This window comes from Molothrus aeneus, chromosome 1 (genome assembly GCF_037042795.1).
Source record: "Molothrus aeneus isolate 106 chromosome 1, BPBGC_Maene_1.0, whole genome shotgun sequence".
NCBI lineage: Eukaryota > Metazoa > Chordata > Aves > Passeriformes > Icteridae > Molothrus > Molothrus aeneus.
The window spans coordinates 17,435,216-17,453,437 of NC_089646.1; the positions used below are offsets into that span (position 1 = coordinate 17,435,216).

Here is an 18,222-nt window from a genome sequence, read left to right on the forward strand (position 1 = left end):
GAGTCCAAATGACCTGCAGTTTTATGGTGATTTATGCTGCTTGCCACAGGGCAACAGCTTAAATGGAGAGAATCACTTGGTGCTCTGACAAACAAACAATAAAGTAGGTAGTTCTGATTCTTCAGAAGGGAAATAAAGACAGCTAAATATGCAACCTGGCCTCTGTAAGGCAAAATACAAATACGAATTTGAAAGAAATAATTGAGTGCCTTAACAAGGGAAAACCTGGAGGACATGGACTAGGCCAGTGCTAAGGCAACTGTGCAATACTCTGATCTTCAAGAGACATTATGGGAATGGCACAGAAATGCTGTATTAGCTAAAAAGCACACCAATATCAGGACTGGAAGCACCATCCCTATGTTAGTGAGAGGCACACCTCAGCTATTTGTTAAGAATTAGGTTTTTTCTTCAGTTTAGCCTCAAGTTGTGCCAAAGGAGGTTTAGAATGAATATTAGGAAAAATTTCTTCCTTGAAAGGATTGTCAGGCATTGGAACAGGCTGTCCAGGGAAGTGGTTGAGTCACCCACCCTGGAGGTATTTAAAAGATGTGTAAGTGTGGCCTGCAGGAACACAGTTTAGTGGTGATCCTGTCAATGTTAAGTTTATGGTTGGTCTCAATGATCTTAAAGGTATTTTTCAACCTAAATTATTCTATGATTCTGTGTTTGGCACACTGCTGCAGGTTTCTATGGCTTTTAGGTACCCACACAATGTTGTATGGGAAAAAATCAAGTAAGAGCATTTGTTTGGGTAGACCTGCCCCATGCTTCTATGCGTGGCACATACATTCTCCTTTGGGCAAGACAGTTTATCTTTGGCAAACCAAAATTTTCAGCCAGAAACATAAAAGCCATTTATTATCACAGAAACCATTCAGGAAGAATTCCAGGGTAGTTATAATAGTTTTCAAAGATCCTGGGAATCTCTGATGAGACCTGAGTGTTCTGAGCAAAGATAAACAAATGCCAGCATGCCACATGAGAGCAACAGCAAGCACAGAAACAAAGTTCAAAGACGAGTATAAATAATCAGTGGGCATCACCTTATGTTTGCCACCCAAATTAAAAAGAGCATGAAAACACACAGAATGGTCAGCATGGATTTTGTGCCTTGCTCACATCTGTGGTCCTGATGGTGCAGCTGTGCAGCACACGTGAGTGCAAATCTCAAAAAAGAATGCAAAAAACAGTAGGAGTTTGTTGATTGGGCTTCCAGACCTGAGGCAACATCTTAGGAAGCAAACTGAGCATCAGCCAGTATTTCTGAGGATATGCACTGACAAAATTTCATTACAGGAGACTGAGCCAGAGACAAAACTGGACATTACTTAGTACATGTTCTGGCAAACTTCTACATTTTCATACATTCATACATGGCAAACCAGTCAATGACTCTTTTTCCTGGGTACAACACTGTCATGGTTTACCAATCAACAAAAATGGGCTTTTGCTCCTCACAGGCCAATGGCAGCTGACACTCACCAGAAGCCATCAATTGCTACTTGAACACAAGTTTGACAATCACACCCTACAAGGATCCCAGAGCAACACACAGGACATTTTCTCAACTAGCAAAGTATCATTTGCAAATTGAATAGAAACTTAGAATTGAGATTTGGTCATTGCAGCCACATTCTCCAAAGCATTTGAAAAAGTACAGAGGAGCAAAGTCCAGAGCTGGATTATGTTAATCCGATTTAAAAGAAAAAAAAGTCTGTCCAGTCTAAGATAGAAGGCAGACTTATTGCTGAGGCAAGATCCTGCATAAAGCAATTAAGGCTTTTACTAAGGGATGGCTGAGACAGTGTAATTCCAGCTCTTTTATCAGTTTCAAGCCTCTCAGCACTATATGGAGTTTTGTTCAAAGCCAACAAGAGAGTGATTTCTGAGGTGCTAGAGAAATATCTCAGGAATATATGATGATCATTTACAGACTGAAGGAAACCATAGGGGAACTAGAAAATACATGGTTTAAGAAAAATCATTTAATATATCAAGTTTTAAAACATAACTTCACAAAACAGTAGCATGAAAGAAGTTCTAAAAGCTTGTCACATGCAAAAACTAGAAAAGCAAGTCGAGGAGAAGAACAGAAGATGTGCTCACAAATTTGATTGTAACATCTGGAACTAAACAGTTCATAGATTTTTAGTCTTGTTTTAGTAAGACAATGGTACCATACATGCTTATACATGTCAATTTTCTTGTTACTAGCCCTGGTGAAATTGTCACAATACCTTCTGACATTCCTCTTTGTTTAGAGGCCATGAATTTATGTAGTTAGAACTGAAGTATGATTTCAGACATGTAATGCCTATTTGCATTATTCACAAGTGAACAGTAGAAAATAATATCAAAAAATGCTGAAAAACATCTATGACAAAGGCCCTGATCCACATACAGCAGCAAGGCAGAACCAGAGAATCCCTGGTTGCCAATACCTGACATTTTTTAGAACAGAATGGTGAAAATAAGATCAGGTGCACTGGTGAGGACTGGTGTGTCCTCACCAGGTACCAGTCAGAGAGGCTTAATGGTTGTATAAAAAGGCAGGCAAGGAGAAACAAAAAGCTTAGTAAGATTTGTGGGTATGAGAGTGGCTGCCACTTCCCAACAACTCTGTGCAAGCCAGCTTGAGGCACAGCCTGCCTCAAGCCTGCCGAGAGCAGGGGCTCACACAAAACTGTAACCTCCCCATGGCACACCTGGGAGGAACAGGCAGCATCTCCCCAAAAGCCCAGCAAGGGGGAGAAGGATTTTTTGCTCAAGAAGATCTCAGAAGAAGAGCAGACATTGCTGTAGCAGAGCCAAGAGCAGAACCTGGCTCCACTAGGACAGCTGTGTTGTCCTGACCCACCAGAGCACAGCACTGCTGATGGCTGGGAAGAGACTCAGAGATCCCTGAGTAATGGAGCTCAGCATTAGAACTCCCAGCTAACTTAATTCACACACTGGAAATAGGCACTCAAAATTTTACACTGATTATTAACAGCTAGGGTTTTTAGATTTGCCAGAAACAGAGGCTCCAGCTTGAACCCTATACAGTAAATGCAAGTATGAACAGAGGCTCACAGTGTGCACAGGAAGGAAGCAGGACTCAAAAACATCCAAAACTTGTCCTGTGCTGTAATAATCTAGAGCAGAAAAACTGTTTTAATTTTTAATACAATTTTTTTTGGTAGTGAATATTAAGTGAAAATGTTACAGAATAGTTCTAAAAGGAATAAGTAAACACTTGCAATGGAATTATTACTGAAACTTTCTACAGGACCTACTGTGTATGCCTGTGCAAGCTTCAAGCAGTCAAGTCAACGTTATCTTGGTCTTTCCAGCTCAGATCATGGATCCAATATATTTCATGTAGAATTCTTAGAGCATTTTGTGCCTCTTTCAGAAAAGCATCTATGAGGATAACTCACCAATGTGCAGAGCAGTACAATGGTAAATGAGCAAAATGAGCTTTACCCCTGTGCATGTTACAGCAGAGCAACACAGCATTTTGTCACCAGTGATTGGTTACCACTGATCAGATACTGAATTCTTCAAGAACATTATGGAAATTTTTTGCCTCCATAGAAATCCAGAAAAGAGCAACTAATATGTGAGAATATTTGGTCCAGGGAGTGCTTTCCCCAGTATTTAAAATCTACATTAGAATAAGTGATCAGGAATAATGAATGTCAAAGCAGCTGCTGCACTCCAACAAACAGTACCACTATCTGTCATTTCAGACTATAAATATGCTTATTATCCTAATAAATCTATACTAGAAAGAATGATTAAATATACTTTTTATTGCATGTTTGTAAAATAAAGGCCAAGTATTGGACTAATTACTAAATAAAATGGTTTGATCAGTTGTATAACACAGACCATTACATTTTTCTACTGAAACTCCTGCCATTTGTACTAGTACTTAACTACAGAATCTTCCAAGAGAGGAATCAGTCTAGAACTGAAAGCAGCACACAAAAAATTTCTCATTGCGCCTCTAATCTATTTGGATTTTTTGATAGCTAAACACCCTTCTGAGAAAAATGTATGCCAGATTGCTCATTTGAATTTCTCTGGCTCTGGCTTTCAGCTACCAGATCTTATTAAACCTCAGTCCAACAGATTAAAGAGTCCTTTGTGACTACTTTTCCTCTCCCTGCTCATTTATACACCGCAGAAGAAGTCATCTCTCAATCCTCTTCTGGATCTAAAAACCAGATTAGCTTCCACAGCATCAAGAATTTTTCCAGCCCTTAAATACTTTCTGAACCACAACCACCTATTGTGTGCCTCCTTCAAAAATGAATCTCAAGAATAGGACATATTGCATTTATATGAGTTTCAAAGATGTTGTCTCCTGTTGTAAAATCAATTCCCTACTGATTAACCTTCTATTCTCCATAACTTTTTGTCTTTAAATAGTTCCTAGTTATAATTTGCCTTTTGGCTGCACTCAGACGCATCTCTTTGACTAAGACAGTAACACCATGGACATGGACATGGCAGAGATGTTTAATGCTTTCATTGCCTCTGTCTGCAACACTGATGATGGGTAAGAGGGTCCCAGTGCCCTGAGCTGCAGAACCATGGCTGCAAGAATGAAAAACTCCTAGTTGGCTCTGAACTTCTACAGGATCTGCTGCTCCAGCTGGATCCCTCTAAGTCTACAGGGCCTGATGGGATTCATCCAAGGACACTCAAAGAGCTGCATCATTCATTGCAAGGCCTCTGGTAATGGTTTTCGAACAGTCTGAGGATGACCCTAGAAACTACAGGCCTTTTATTATCTCTTCAGTGACTGGTAGAATTCAGGAGAAGATTATTCTGCAAGTAATTGAAAGACACCTGAAGTACAACACTGTCGTGGGTCAGAACCAACATGGCTTCATGAGGGGAAAATCCTGCTTGTCAAAGCTTATTTCCTTTTATGAAAAGGTAACATACCTAGTTGATCAAGGAAAGACAGTTGATATAATCTTTCTGGACTTCAGTAAAGCTTTCAATACTGTCTCTCACAGGGTCCTTCTGCACAAGATGTGGATCAACACATCATGTGATGGGTGAGCAGCTGGCTCATGGGTCTGAGACTGAGAGGAGACAGCATTACAACTTCCCTGTGAGGGAAGAGGTGCAGACACTGATCTCTGTTTCTATGTATATATATATATGTGTGTGTGTGTGTGTATAATATTCACTATTCTATCTATTCTGTGTGGTGACCAGAGACAGGATCCAAGGGAACAGCCTGAGTTAAAGTCAGGGAGGTTTAGTCTGGACATTAGGAAAATTTTCTTTACCCAGGGGTGGTTGGGCACTGGAACAGCATCTCCAGGCCAGTGGTCATGGCACCAAGCCTGTCTAAGTTCAAAAAGTATTTGGACAATGCTTCAGGCTCAGGTGGGATTCCTGGTGCTCTCCCGGGCAGGCCAGGAGTTGGACTTAGATGAATCTTGTGGATCCCTTCCAACTCAAGATATTCTATGATTCTAGTAAAAAATACTTTTCATTACTAGACTTTCTGAAACAGAATTTACTACTTCACCAAGCTTCATTATCCACAAATTTTGTGAGTAATCATTTTGTTCTTGGTTGTTCATTGCAACTGGAAATGCTAAATAGTATCAGGCTTACTCCTCATCCTTCACAGTAGCCCACCAGAAGCCTCCTCTCCAGTCATGGTTCTTCACTGACAATCAGTGGATGTGATCTGCAAATCTCTGCTTCCACTGTGATCAGCCTGTCTGGGAGTCACATCCTTCACACCCTCATCCCTCTCCTCCCTCCACAAATAGCTGTAACTCAAGTATTGTAGTGCAATGCCTGGTTTTCCTTTTATGCAATAATCCCACCCAGCAGAGATACCTTGGTCCACTGACCAATTCCATCCTTCCCATGCAGTGAGAAAAACCAGTCTGTAGAGCTATTATTACTGGCATTGCAAACGTATGCACAAATGCACATCTACCTGGAAGGTATTGCCTCACAGCATAAAGTTTTGCTACCTGAGGGGGGTCCTGGACTTGGATATCCTTGGAAAGGACAGATTCCAGTTCCAGCTCTGAAACCCTTCTGCTATCATGTTAACCCAATGTGCAAAACCAGTCCTTTCTCACAATATCTGCCAGGGTGCTCTGGCATGCCATCAAAAGACATCTGAGAGGTCTTGTGATACCTGTGGATCATTACAAAGTGCCTTCCAACACACTGCTGGTTTTTTTCTAATCATGATAACAATGTAATTGAATATTAAAACACCAAATAATTTCTTTATCTTCTCTTTCAACTTTCCTAGCCAAACTCAGTCTGCTATGATATAGCAGAATGTTTGCTACATTAAGGTGATTAAAACACCAGCCCATGGAACTGTACAGCTGTATCTACAACAATTTATACAAATTAAATATTAATAGGAATATGGATGAGAATATTTTCCAGGATCCCAGTGCCCTATTCATCTTAAATACATTATATGCTGATGATTTTCTTGCTTTAAGATAATGTTTATTAGTCCCACTTATACATGGTACTCCATCAAGATTAATTTTACACTGTGTTTTTAACAGCTGTGCTACATTTTCCTAGTTTATACATAAGAAAGTAGATATTTTATTCATAAATATGAAACTGAACCATTATACTGTGTAGTTAAGGCTAGTTATTGCTTGAGAATGGCAGGGATACAAAAGAGGGAAATAGGATTTTAATAATGTAGGTTTTATTGAGAAAAAAAACCACAGCACAACAATATGACTCATTTAATCTAGAAGAACTGCAACAATAAGAATTTCATCTTGAATGTGCACCATGCAAGAGTGCTATATGGAGTTTAAAGCTCTGTTTTGTTGTATACCATAAAAACAAGTAAACAAAGTAGCAAAGGTTTGCAGCAGGCATGAGGCATGAATTATACTCATGAAATTAATTAATTAGGTTAAGGCATGCAAACAAGAAAACAGATTTTTCCATGACTGGTCTAATTAGTGAAACTTCATTCCTTATGAACTCCTACCGTATGAGCAGACACTTTTTCAGCAAGCCCAGTTTCTTCTCTCCCTAACCTGCATCCCCCAGCTTTTCACTCTGTAACCAGCCCCTAAAGTCATCGTTTCTTTGCTCTTTTCTCCAGCAGCCAGGCCTGAGGCACAGTTTGTGAGCCACCAGCACAGTGTGCCCACCGACCACCTAGGGCAGACCAGGCAAAGAGGGACCTGCTGGTGCTGTGGGTTTCAGCCTTTGCTCTGTGGGAGCATGAATAAGGTCTGGTTTCTGCCCCAAAACTGTTTGTCACAAAGATTTATAGGACTCATTTCATAATACATCAGGTGCCAAAACATGCCACTTCTAGGGAAGAGACAGACAAATGGCTGGAATAGTTATAGAAAGCCCCTACAGTGTAAAAACCTCTACAGCTTGAGGAAAACCACTTCTTTTCCTATATTGCAAATACACTGAAATCCTGTGAGTCAAGTTAAAGCAGTAAAAACCCAAGCAATGGCAATTCAACAAGGCAGTATCAGACTAGCACTCTGTACACTCCATTTCTGCAACAGTAACATCTGCCTTGAAAACAACTTTTCCTCCTTTTGTTTCATGTGAGATAACAACTACAGAAATCACTATGGACCACGTCCAGTGGTAAAATCCAACAGTGAATGCATCTGCCTAAAGGCATTTCTCTCTCACCTTCCACAAGAAAAAAGGATCATTCAATAGGAAGTAAATGCTCCACTTTTTTTGAGTGCTTAACCAACCAAGAATTGAGGGCCTGACTCATTTCAAAAAATCAGGGTGGTTCAACACTACAGACCATGCTCATCTCACTTTGCCTGCCAATTTAAGCTGAGTTACACAATAACCACTTCTCCCAGACAAAACTTCTCTCTGCAGTGCTTCATCCCTAGTGTCCCACTTCATGGAACCACTGGGTAGTGGTGTATTGGTACTGTGGAAGTGTCACCTACTGGCCCCATGACCTGTGAAATATTGGCCATGCAACAATCCAGCTGTACATGTTCCAAGTGCCAAGGTACCTTCTGCCCCTTTCCACACCACATTCCCACCAGACACTTTTAGACAAGGTCATCTGTATCCTCTTTCCCAGCCCTAGCTGACCTAGGGGAGGCCATATATGCCATGTGTTGTGGTTAGGAATGGCATTCCCAAATTCAGTGTAAGACCCCAGACCACATGCCGCTTGCTCACTTCCCCCCCATCTCCCCTGTGGCAGGATGAAGAGAAGAAATGAAAGCACAAAAAGGTAAAGATCACAGGATACGAACAATTTAGCAATGAAATAAGAAAAGAAACAGTAACAACAAGCAATACTAACACCAGAGTTACAAATCAAGCAAAGGATTCCCAGGTGAATTGTCCCCTTGTGCCACCCACCCTCCACCCTCAGTTCCCCTGCACATGGTGTGAAGCAATATCCAATAACCCCAGGGTCCTGGCTCTGCCCCTCCTGGCTGATGCTAACTTCAACCCTGTCCTGGCTGGAAGAGGATGCCATGCCCTCACCACTGACGCTTCAAGAAGCAAACTGACATCCTCTTTGGGTTCTCTGCTAGCCTGAGTCTGCACTTCAGTAAGATATTGAATCACAATCCAGAGAACCACAGAATCATTGGATTGTTTACACTGGAAAAGACCCTTAAGATCATCAACCATAAATCTAACACTGCCAAATGAGCCACAAATCCATGCCCCCCACTAAAACATGCCTCTAAACACCTGCACACTACCCACACTGCTTTTCTACTCCTTTCTTTACCACCTCCAAAACCTGTAGGAAGGTCCACTACTTCCTCCAACTGTACCAGATGGCAAAGCACAGCAATATAATCTTAGCACAGCATTTAGATGAAATGCAGAATTGCATCATAGTGTTAACATCTTGTTCTCCCACTAGCACTCCCTCCCACCACCACTGCTACAAAAAAGTGGGGATTATGTCATTGTTATGTTTCTCACACCTAAAACATCACCTTCCCCACACCTTCTCATTCTGCTCACTTTCCCAGTCTCCTTTGTTTCTCTTACTAATACTAGAAATGTAGATTCCCATAAACTAGAGACCCCATTCCTGGGTTTCCTTTTCCTGAAATATCTGAAAGCAAACCTATGTATACACACACAAGTGCATACATTTGTCTATATGTATGTTACTTTGTTTCCTTCTTATGCTTTAGTCCAGAATTAAGGATTTTGTATTAATCCTGACACGAAGGTGACAGAAGTTCACAAAATATTAAAAATAATGAGATAAGCTGTTCATAAAACACAGGGCTTGAAAAGGACACAGAGAGTCTTCAGTTACAGAAATATACTGAAAGGTGCAACATCAGCTCCTTTAAACCCAAAAGGTTAAATTTGAAACATTAATATTTCTTGAGAGAATTATTTTGAAAAATTCATTGTTAAGGAACGTATTGTATTTTAAGTTCATAGCTCTTTAGCTAGATTTCTTAAATTAAGCTCATTTCCATGCCCCTATCCTTCCACCCCCACAAACATCAGCTCGTTATTTAAAAAATGCACAGTGAATAAGAAAGAGGCAATTAAGGATGAGGCACTGTAGAAATTGGATGTGACAGGTGTTCAAAGAATGAATCAGTACATGACTTCTCTGTTCTTTTACTCTTCCTTAAGCATCTGCTTTTGACTTCTTTTCTGATTTCCCCTTGATGCTTGACCCTAACAAAACCTCTGAGACCTCCTTGGGAAGTGAGGAGCTACAGGAAAATTTAAACAGCTACAAAAACCCCAGGCGTGTCCAGTGACTCCTGCCTGGCTTTGGTTAACCTTCACACTCCAATGCTTCTCAAAGCATCTCATTTGTTGAGAGCTACAGCATTAGACTTTCTCATTATCATGAACAGCTACCTTTACACAATATTGGTTTTCCCATTTAACTCAGAAAAATCACAAGTTCCTTTCTGGCAATTGGTTCTTCCCTGAGGCAGGACACAGCCTAGCTGCAGGAGGGAACCAGTGCTTGTCAGGATTATCTGTGATGTCTGCAATAAGCCATTCCTCAGCTTTGTAAGAGCTGTGGATTAAATTAGATCTGCCAAAATTTTCTACCAAATTTCTATTAACATCACATTGTTCCTAACAGCATAACTGCTGTGAATGTGTATAATAAAATATGTATCTAACTTGACTCAGTCTTTTGCAAGGCACACTCTGGGACTGAGATATTCAAAACCAAAAAAGACCACAATATCATTAATGTAGGAAAGAAATGGCCAGGATATCTGGGTGGAAAACAAAAGATATACTCCTAGACAAAGTAATTCTAGATTAACATACTACATAGTTTTTTCCCCTCTTTGTGTTACACAAAGAAAAACAGAATTATTCAGAAGGGCAGCCAATGCTCACAGCAGGGTTAACAGTGAATCCAGACCTGGTTGCTCAGGGCTTTACCCAGTTGGGTCTTGAAAACCTCCAAGTATGGAAATGCATAACCCCATGAGCAGCCAGCTGCACTGCTTAATCAACCAGACACTGAAAATGCTTTCCTCATTGACCCTGATATTCATCCATATTGTATAAAGTTGAAATCTCCTACTTCAATTTGTCAGTGCCTTTTGTTCTCCGCCTACACACTGCTGTAAAGAACCCGGCTTCACCTCCCTGTAGGTGTTGGATAACCCATGTTAGATCCCTCCAATGCTACATTTTCTTCATGCTGAACAAGCCCTGCTATCTCCACCTCTATTTGCAGGACCAGTGCTCCAAGCCCTGACCATTTTGATGGCCTTTCACTGAACTCATCTACGTTTGCTGACATCTGGACACATCATTGCAGATATGGTCTGAGTAAAGGAGAATTATCACTTCCCTCAGCCTTCAGGCTACTGTCCCATTGATAAAGTCCAGTCTGCTGCTATCCTTCCTTGCTTTGTGATGACCAGGGATGAGGATGTAGCACATTCTTGGCTTCTTATTCAATTTTGTCTTGTTTGCTGACCCTGTCAGCACAGCTGCCAAGTAACACCAGACAGCTGAAGCTGAATGGGCAAAGCAGAAGACTTTCTGCCCAATTTTGCAGCCTATCCTCACTTAATATGAATGGAAGATCAACTGTCCTGTCAGGATAGCTGCTTCCTCACATCATGTACAATCATATAAAGAACCTGTTAGGATAGAACTGCAATGACAACACGAGCCACGCACAGTCTCAGGCTTTTTATCTGTCTGAGCTATAGGTAACAAAGCATCCAAGCAAAGTCACCAGCTCCCTCTTGCTACTGCTCTACTTGTTTTACTTTTTGCATCAGAAATTGTTCATCCCAGAAAATACCATGGGGGGGGTGGGATTTTCTTGGTCATTTTCAATGCAAAGATGTGGCCAGACACAGCATTTTACAATTACAGTTTACTAGCCTAAGTGTACACTTGTAACCAGGGATCCAAATTAAAGGGAGATGCAAGAAGGACCTCTGTTTTAATGGGAAAACAGAGGTTTCCACCTAAAATGTGACAAGTCAAGAATGCATCATGAAACACAAGATATTTTTAGTTCTCATTCAGTTTACAAGCATAATATCAAACCTTCTCTATCTAACATGCCAACACAGTAATGAAACTAAGATAAAAAGATAAGTGACCATACTTCATCTATTATGTTCAAGTATCAATATACTGCTTATCTCTTTGCTTGAATAAAGATACTTACAGAATGTATCAGTAATTTTTTTCATTAAAGTTTAAAGAGGGATTTTATCCAGCATACACAGAAAAGGCTTCAATTTTTAAGGGGACTGTAGAAGTGGGAATTTAAGTTGGGTCTCTAAATCTTAAATCTTTGAGTCACATGTGAATGCACTGCCAACCCCATGGAACCCAGAATCTGCCTCATATTTTTGCTGACAGGTACAGATGTTTGTGAGTGTGTAGCTTGCCTGCTATGACTGCCTGAAGAAAACAGCCCTTGACATAAGAGCCATAAGAAAACACAGTAAGTACATACACTATAGTCTGTTGCTTTACCCACCATTGCTGTGTCTAAACATTCCAAAAGCATCTCTCTATGAACACTTCATAGGGAAACTTTTGAACACTCTATGAATGCTTCTGCATTTTTTATATTCAACAAAAACACATTCGCCTCCTGTGAAAAGGGGTTCTTGCACAATTTTAACAGTTAATGTATATACATATTTTTATCAAATCCTGTCAGCATCCATAGCTCTCAACTCAGATTAATAGCATATAATTTGAGCAGGAAAATGGAGGAGAAATACACGGTGGGTTTAAAATCAGAAATGGCACTTGTTTATGATAATATTTGCAGCTCTTCCATCTAAGTACCCACACAGATTGCACATACTCCCACAGAGATGGAAATTAATATGTGAAATACCTGTGCAGCTTGAGTGTCACAGTTCCATAAACAGTAGCAAAGCCCAGAAGACGAACCCATCTTAGGAGAACACAGCGAAATATACTTGGCTCAAAATACAAAATGACAACCTATAGAACAGAAAGATAGAGAGAGCTTCAGTACTGCTTTCATGAGAAAGTAGTTCTTCATTCAAATGCAGAATAGTTGCAAAACAGGACAGCAGACACATTTCAGCTCGTACTGCTGTATATTTAGATTTTCTAGTAAAGCATCAGGATGATCAGATCAACCAGCTGGCACAGTTCTGGGCACCAACTCCTTTTTGAAGGGAGCTGGCAAAAGCCCTGTGACAGACTGTGAAGTGACAACACTTTTAAATGCAATTTCACTGACTTTTCTTAACTGAGTGAAAACATGTACCCAGAGAGGAGGATAGAACAGAGAAGGACTTTTTCCTTGAGCAATTCAAGTAATATGCAGCTGGTTTAATTCTGGTTTGATAGGCTGTATTTACTAGGTTACACTTCAAAGTCACTCCTAATAAACCTAGCAAAATAATAGCTGCTCATTTTTCCCTGCCAAACTAAAAATTATTGCACTGGCCTCTTTCTATCCAAAATATGAAATATTTAATGACACATTTAACTCTTTCTTCCCCATATACTTCACCTAAGCTATATCAAATCTCCCTACGCATCCCCACTTTCTTAAGGAAAATAACCCTTTTGCTCACCTATGCATTTCTCTAACCACAATAAAAAAATGTCCTACCAGCCTTTTGCCCTGTCTACCAAGGACCATGCACAAGAACAACACTCCATAGGCAGTAAAAGAAAGCTACTTCTGTGGGTATAGTGCAGATAGAAGCTTCACTATCAAGTAAAACACTACTCTTCTCTAAAACTCTTCTCTTCTGCTCAGTAAACTCAGTCAAAATTTGAATCAGGAGTCCATTTCTTCTCATTCCAGCAGACATTGTCCCTGGTGTCCTGAGGGTTGATCCCATATTTCTTCTCACTCGTCTGGTCCCACCAGGAGCCTGCTGTCCCAGGGATTTGTTGGAAAACTGCCCCTACCCCACATGTAGACCCTGCTTAGTCCAGCAAACTTAGATCCCATGCATTCAATGTGTCAGACCAGAACCTGGTAAAGCAACCCAATGCACCATAGAAAAAATTAATTAGGTAATCCTGGTCTAGAGAAAGCAAGCACTGAAACATTTCAGGCCATCTGTCACAGCTTCATTTACAGTCAGTACATTCTGGCAGCAGAGATAGTATTGTGCCTACTGGCTGCCACATATTATTTTCCTAAGTAAATGCTCTTCTGCGTGGGAATTCAAGTTCAGGATATTGGCCAAAAGCCCAGGACTACATCCTTTGGGTGACATAGACTTCTTTAGAAGAGTGGGGGCAAAAATGGCAGATGTGGGCTGAGAGAGATGGAAGCTGCTGTGCTTCACTGGAATGCTTTTTTATACAGCAGAATCAAACTACTCCTTTTAAAAATATGATTTGCTGAATCAAACTGTGCTGCAAATTTAATCTGCTTTTTTCACTGTTATTGGACTGACAGAGAATCACAGAATGTACTGAGTTATAAGGGACCCAACAAAGATCATCAAGTCCAACTCCTTGATGCATGGGACACCCCAATAAACACACTGTGTGCCTGAAATATTGTCCAAATGGTTCTTGAACACAGTCAGGCTAGTGCTGTAACCACTGCCCTGGGGAGCCTGTTCCACTGCCCAACCATCCTTTGGGTGAAAAACTTTACCCTGATTTGACATGCTTCAATGTAGACATTTTCTGGGATTCTGAGAAATCATCCATGGAGGAAAGGCAGCAGCTTTTCCCCTTGGAAAATCAGCTGGAAAACCAAAATGGATCCACATATGCATGACCATGCTTGGGCAAACAGAGCATCCAGCAAAAAGTTTCTCAGAAAGACCTGAATGGCAGCAATGACCTCTTATCCTAATATACAGTTTTATATATTAGGACAGTTGCAGAACCTGCGCAAAGTCTATAGCAGTAACTTATCTCCTGAGGTTTGCTGGGGGGTAGAAAACACCATGTTTCATCTTTGATTCTTCCAAACAAGAAAATCAATGTCAAAAAAAGACTGGCATACAGAGACTCTGAACATTTCAAAGTTGATTTGAAAGCAGATTTTTTCAGATAATTGAAATGGGAAGGTCTGAAAACTCTCCAGGCATAGAATTTTCTGAACAAGGGCAACAGCTCTCTTTGCCATGCTATCTGACACAGCAATTTCATCTGCTGCTGCTTGTTGAAACATTAACTGCATGTGTCTAGAAAATCTCATTGATTTGCATTGAATCATTTGTATGAGCAGCTGAGGCATTTGGCTGGATATCAACCAAGAAACCACCACTTCAAATGCAGCCTGGTGTGAGCTGGCGTCACAGCTCACTGTGAAGGCTGCAGAGGCAAGGCTCTGTTGGAGAAAACTGTTGTCATTTTCCCATTTGAAACAGACACATTTTAACTGCTCCTTCACCCAGTGGTGAAGGATACTGCAGATCTAAGACTTCATCCAAGCTTGAGTCTCTTTTGGATCTTCCTGTGTTTATATGATGGAGAATTGTAACAGTGCCTTCACAAAGGCACTTTCTACCTATTCTTGCACATGGTCTGTCATGGATCCAGGCTTTGAAGAGCCAGAATTACTATATTTACATTTTGCTTTCTTCTTAGGCATTGCAGAATGCTATTCTAAGCATGTGTCATTCCCATTCCCATGAGGGCTCACCAGGATGTTCAGGTGACTTCCCTCTCCAAGCTCTTGCCAGAATTACATCTCTTATAAGCACCATGAATTTTAGAGGCACAATTTTTAAAAGGAAAAATCTTTAATGGATTGGAGCCAATGGGCTACAGAAAGCATGCCTTGGAAGCCTTGCTCAATTTTCCAATGCAAGTGGAATACAATTCTTGCGAAAAACCTGGTCCAAAGTATGACTGCTGCCCTCCAACCCTCACTCTCCCTCGCAAAAGAAAAAAAAAAAATCCAGAAAAAACCCCCCAATGAAATAAACAAAAAAAAAAAAAAAAAAAAAGAAAATAAAAAACAACTAACCAACGAACCAAAAAACCCAAAAAAACCAACAACAAAACAAAACGAAACCAAAAAAAAGGAGGAACATAACACAGAGAAGTCTTGGGTTTGTTTTTTATCAGCCTCTTCTACCTAATCAAAGCCCCCATTCCTTACTGTTATCCCCAGAGCTAAGTCTTCTTCCAATGACAAATGTGCAGCAAAAGGTTGCTGAGCTGCAAGTGAGGAGCTTAGGACGCGCACCAGATTCACCCACACATCCAGGCTGCTCTCAGCAGAACAAGGGAATCCCTCAGTTCTATAAGACTACCCTGCCCACCAAAAATCTGACAATATTTCATTTTCTCTTTTTGCATTTACAATGCAACAGACCACAATCTTCTTAAAAATGCTGGGAGGTTTTGCTGATGGATGGAATAAAACATCTTTACTGTACATAAAGAAATGTGTTATCTGCAGTAGTTTTGCCAGCTCCTGGCACCCACTTAAATACTAGACATCAGTTTCTGCTACTTAAACAAAGAGATCTGGGGAAAATTATTTGGAAATCAGAAGAGGATAAGCCAGACAGTGGCTGCTCATGTCCCAGTTACTGCAGCTGTGCGTGAGACTTCCTGAACTGTGACTCGTCTTTGTCGTTTGGATAAATGCGTTTAGATGTTTGCTTTTAAACTCAGTGTGGTTTAAGCTATTACTATCCTTGCCAAAACATTGTTCCAGCAGTCACGCTACCACTTGTGGAGTCAGAGATGAAAAGACTTCCTAAGGTCACCAGCTAACTGTCAAGTGTGCTTAGAGCTGGGGAATTACGGGCACGGAAGAGGGGCTTAGCCTGCTGACACAGCGATCAGCCAGCTCAGTTATTCATCTGACACGATGAACAGACACACACACACACACTCCAAAGACAACAGCTGAGGTCAATAAAAGCACCTCACACATTACAGCAAATTTTCCTTATTGGGACAAGCAGGAAAGTAAAAGTGCAAAGAGAATGAACACAGAACAATTGAACATTCAAAGACATAACAGAGTTTGTCCACACAAAAATAAAAAAGGGAATTAATGAGTTTTATAGGTTCAGTGCCATTGCTTCTTAGAAGATAAACAGCATTTAAAAAGATTCTTAAAAAAACCAACAAAAACCAACCTTTATTACATAGTGAGCATACTACATAATAGTGAGCAAAACTGTGCATCGCAAAATGCTCTTTTGTCTTTCAGGTTAACTTTACTGTGCACATTAAAAGATGGTTAATTCTGCCCTTCACCATGGCACCAGATCCAGGCAAAAACACTTTAATACTGTGCACTTCCCCAAAGTGCAGTGACTGGGATTCAGTCTGCCTAAATCAAACATATAATTTCTTCCTGCGCTGTTTTAGGAGGTCTAGTAAATCAGGCCTACTAATGCAAGTTCCACAGATAACCCAGGGATAAAAACAAATACTTTGAGAAAGTTCAGCTTCAGCACTTTGACAGGAGCTTGGCCTAAAGGCTTTAAGTACACATTTCCATTGACTAGAAAGGCACTACAGTATTTCTTTTAGGGAATTTGCTTCACTATATGTCAATTAATAATCCATATTAGGAGGACTAAGCCAAGCACTTTATAGCCAGCTATAACAATTTTGTAATGTATCTAAGACAAGTACTTTTTACTTCAATTCTTAAGCCACAGAAGTCATACGAATAGATCAAAACCTCATCTTCCTCTACAACCATCAAATTTCTATACTTCATGTTGAGAGGAAATAAGCAACACTATAATGCCTCAACAAACCAGAAGCCAAAGAGATTAAAAAATACATGTATTGCCAGTGCTAAAAATCTTAAAACTAAACAGGAAAAAATTGAGCAGGACCTTAACTCCAAAAACCCCTAAGTGTTCAAAATTTTTCAACTCTTCTTTTTTTTGCCCTTGGTTGTAGAACCATACTAAGGTTTAGGTTGCAAAGGACCTTTAATCTAATTCCTAGTGCTGTGGTCAGAGATGTTATCCATGTTATAGAGATGGAAATGAAATTCAGAGCTTAAAATTTGAGTACCAGCATCATCTGCTGATGGATCTGAGGTGCAAGTAACCCACTTTAGACAAAAATGATGCAAAAGTAATTTTTTTTCTCATTTGCAAATAATCAAATTCATCTTAAAATTGTGCTCACTTAAACCAAAGAACTTTACAGGAAACTATCTCCTTTTTCAAATTGAACTTCAGAATTTTCTGCAAGTACTCTGCACAATTCAATGCAGGACAAGACACAGATAATGCCTTTTGGGCTAATTCCATTAACAAGCATCTAGGAGATACTGTGAAGAGATCCATATGATCTGTTCCACTGCCCAACACCATCTGTCCTTGCCTGACTGCAACAGCTGTCTAGGGCTGTCTCTAGGCAATTCTGCCATGCAACAAGCCATCAGACACTTCCTCTCAGTGTCCTGCCGTGCTCAGGGATGGGCAGCCTTCCTCCTTCTGCCATCTTTCAGTAGTTTCTTCCAACACATCAAATATCCTCCAGGGTAAATCAAGTCACCGATTAATGCCTCAGTGCTAACATTGAGAAGGGATTTCCTGCAGCAGAGATGCTGTTTGCAATGTTAGATAAGCTTGCCATCCAAACTCATAACAGTCTGGCACTACACTTCCTAGGAAAGGGCCCAATCCCCTCTCTGTGGGCAGAGTGCCATCTCAACAGATGGGATGAGTGAAGGCATTCATGAGCCTGTGCACACTCTGGGCACCACTGCTGGAAACATGAGTCACAGCTCAGATCATCTGCTTCAAT

General features: G+C 40.5%; 1 protein-coding gene across 1 annotated transcript in view; it reads right to left on the minus strand.

The window, feature by feature from the left end:
* The window catches only part of GPR158 (G protein-coupled receptor 158), a 189,418-nt gene that overhangs the window by 41,350 nt on the left and 129,846 nt on the right, over nt 1-18,222 (minus strand). Inside the window, exon 6 of the mRNA XM_066552121.1 lies at nt 12,368-12,477. Coding sequence (XP_066408218.1) covers nt 12,368-12,477 — 110 coding nt within the window. The remainder of the gene's footprint in view (nt 1-12,367; nt 12,478-18,222) is intronic.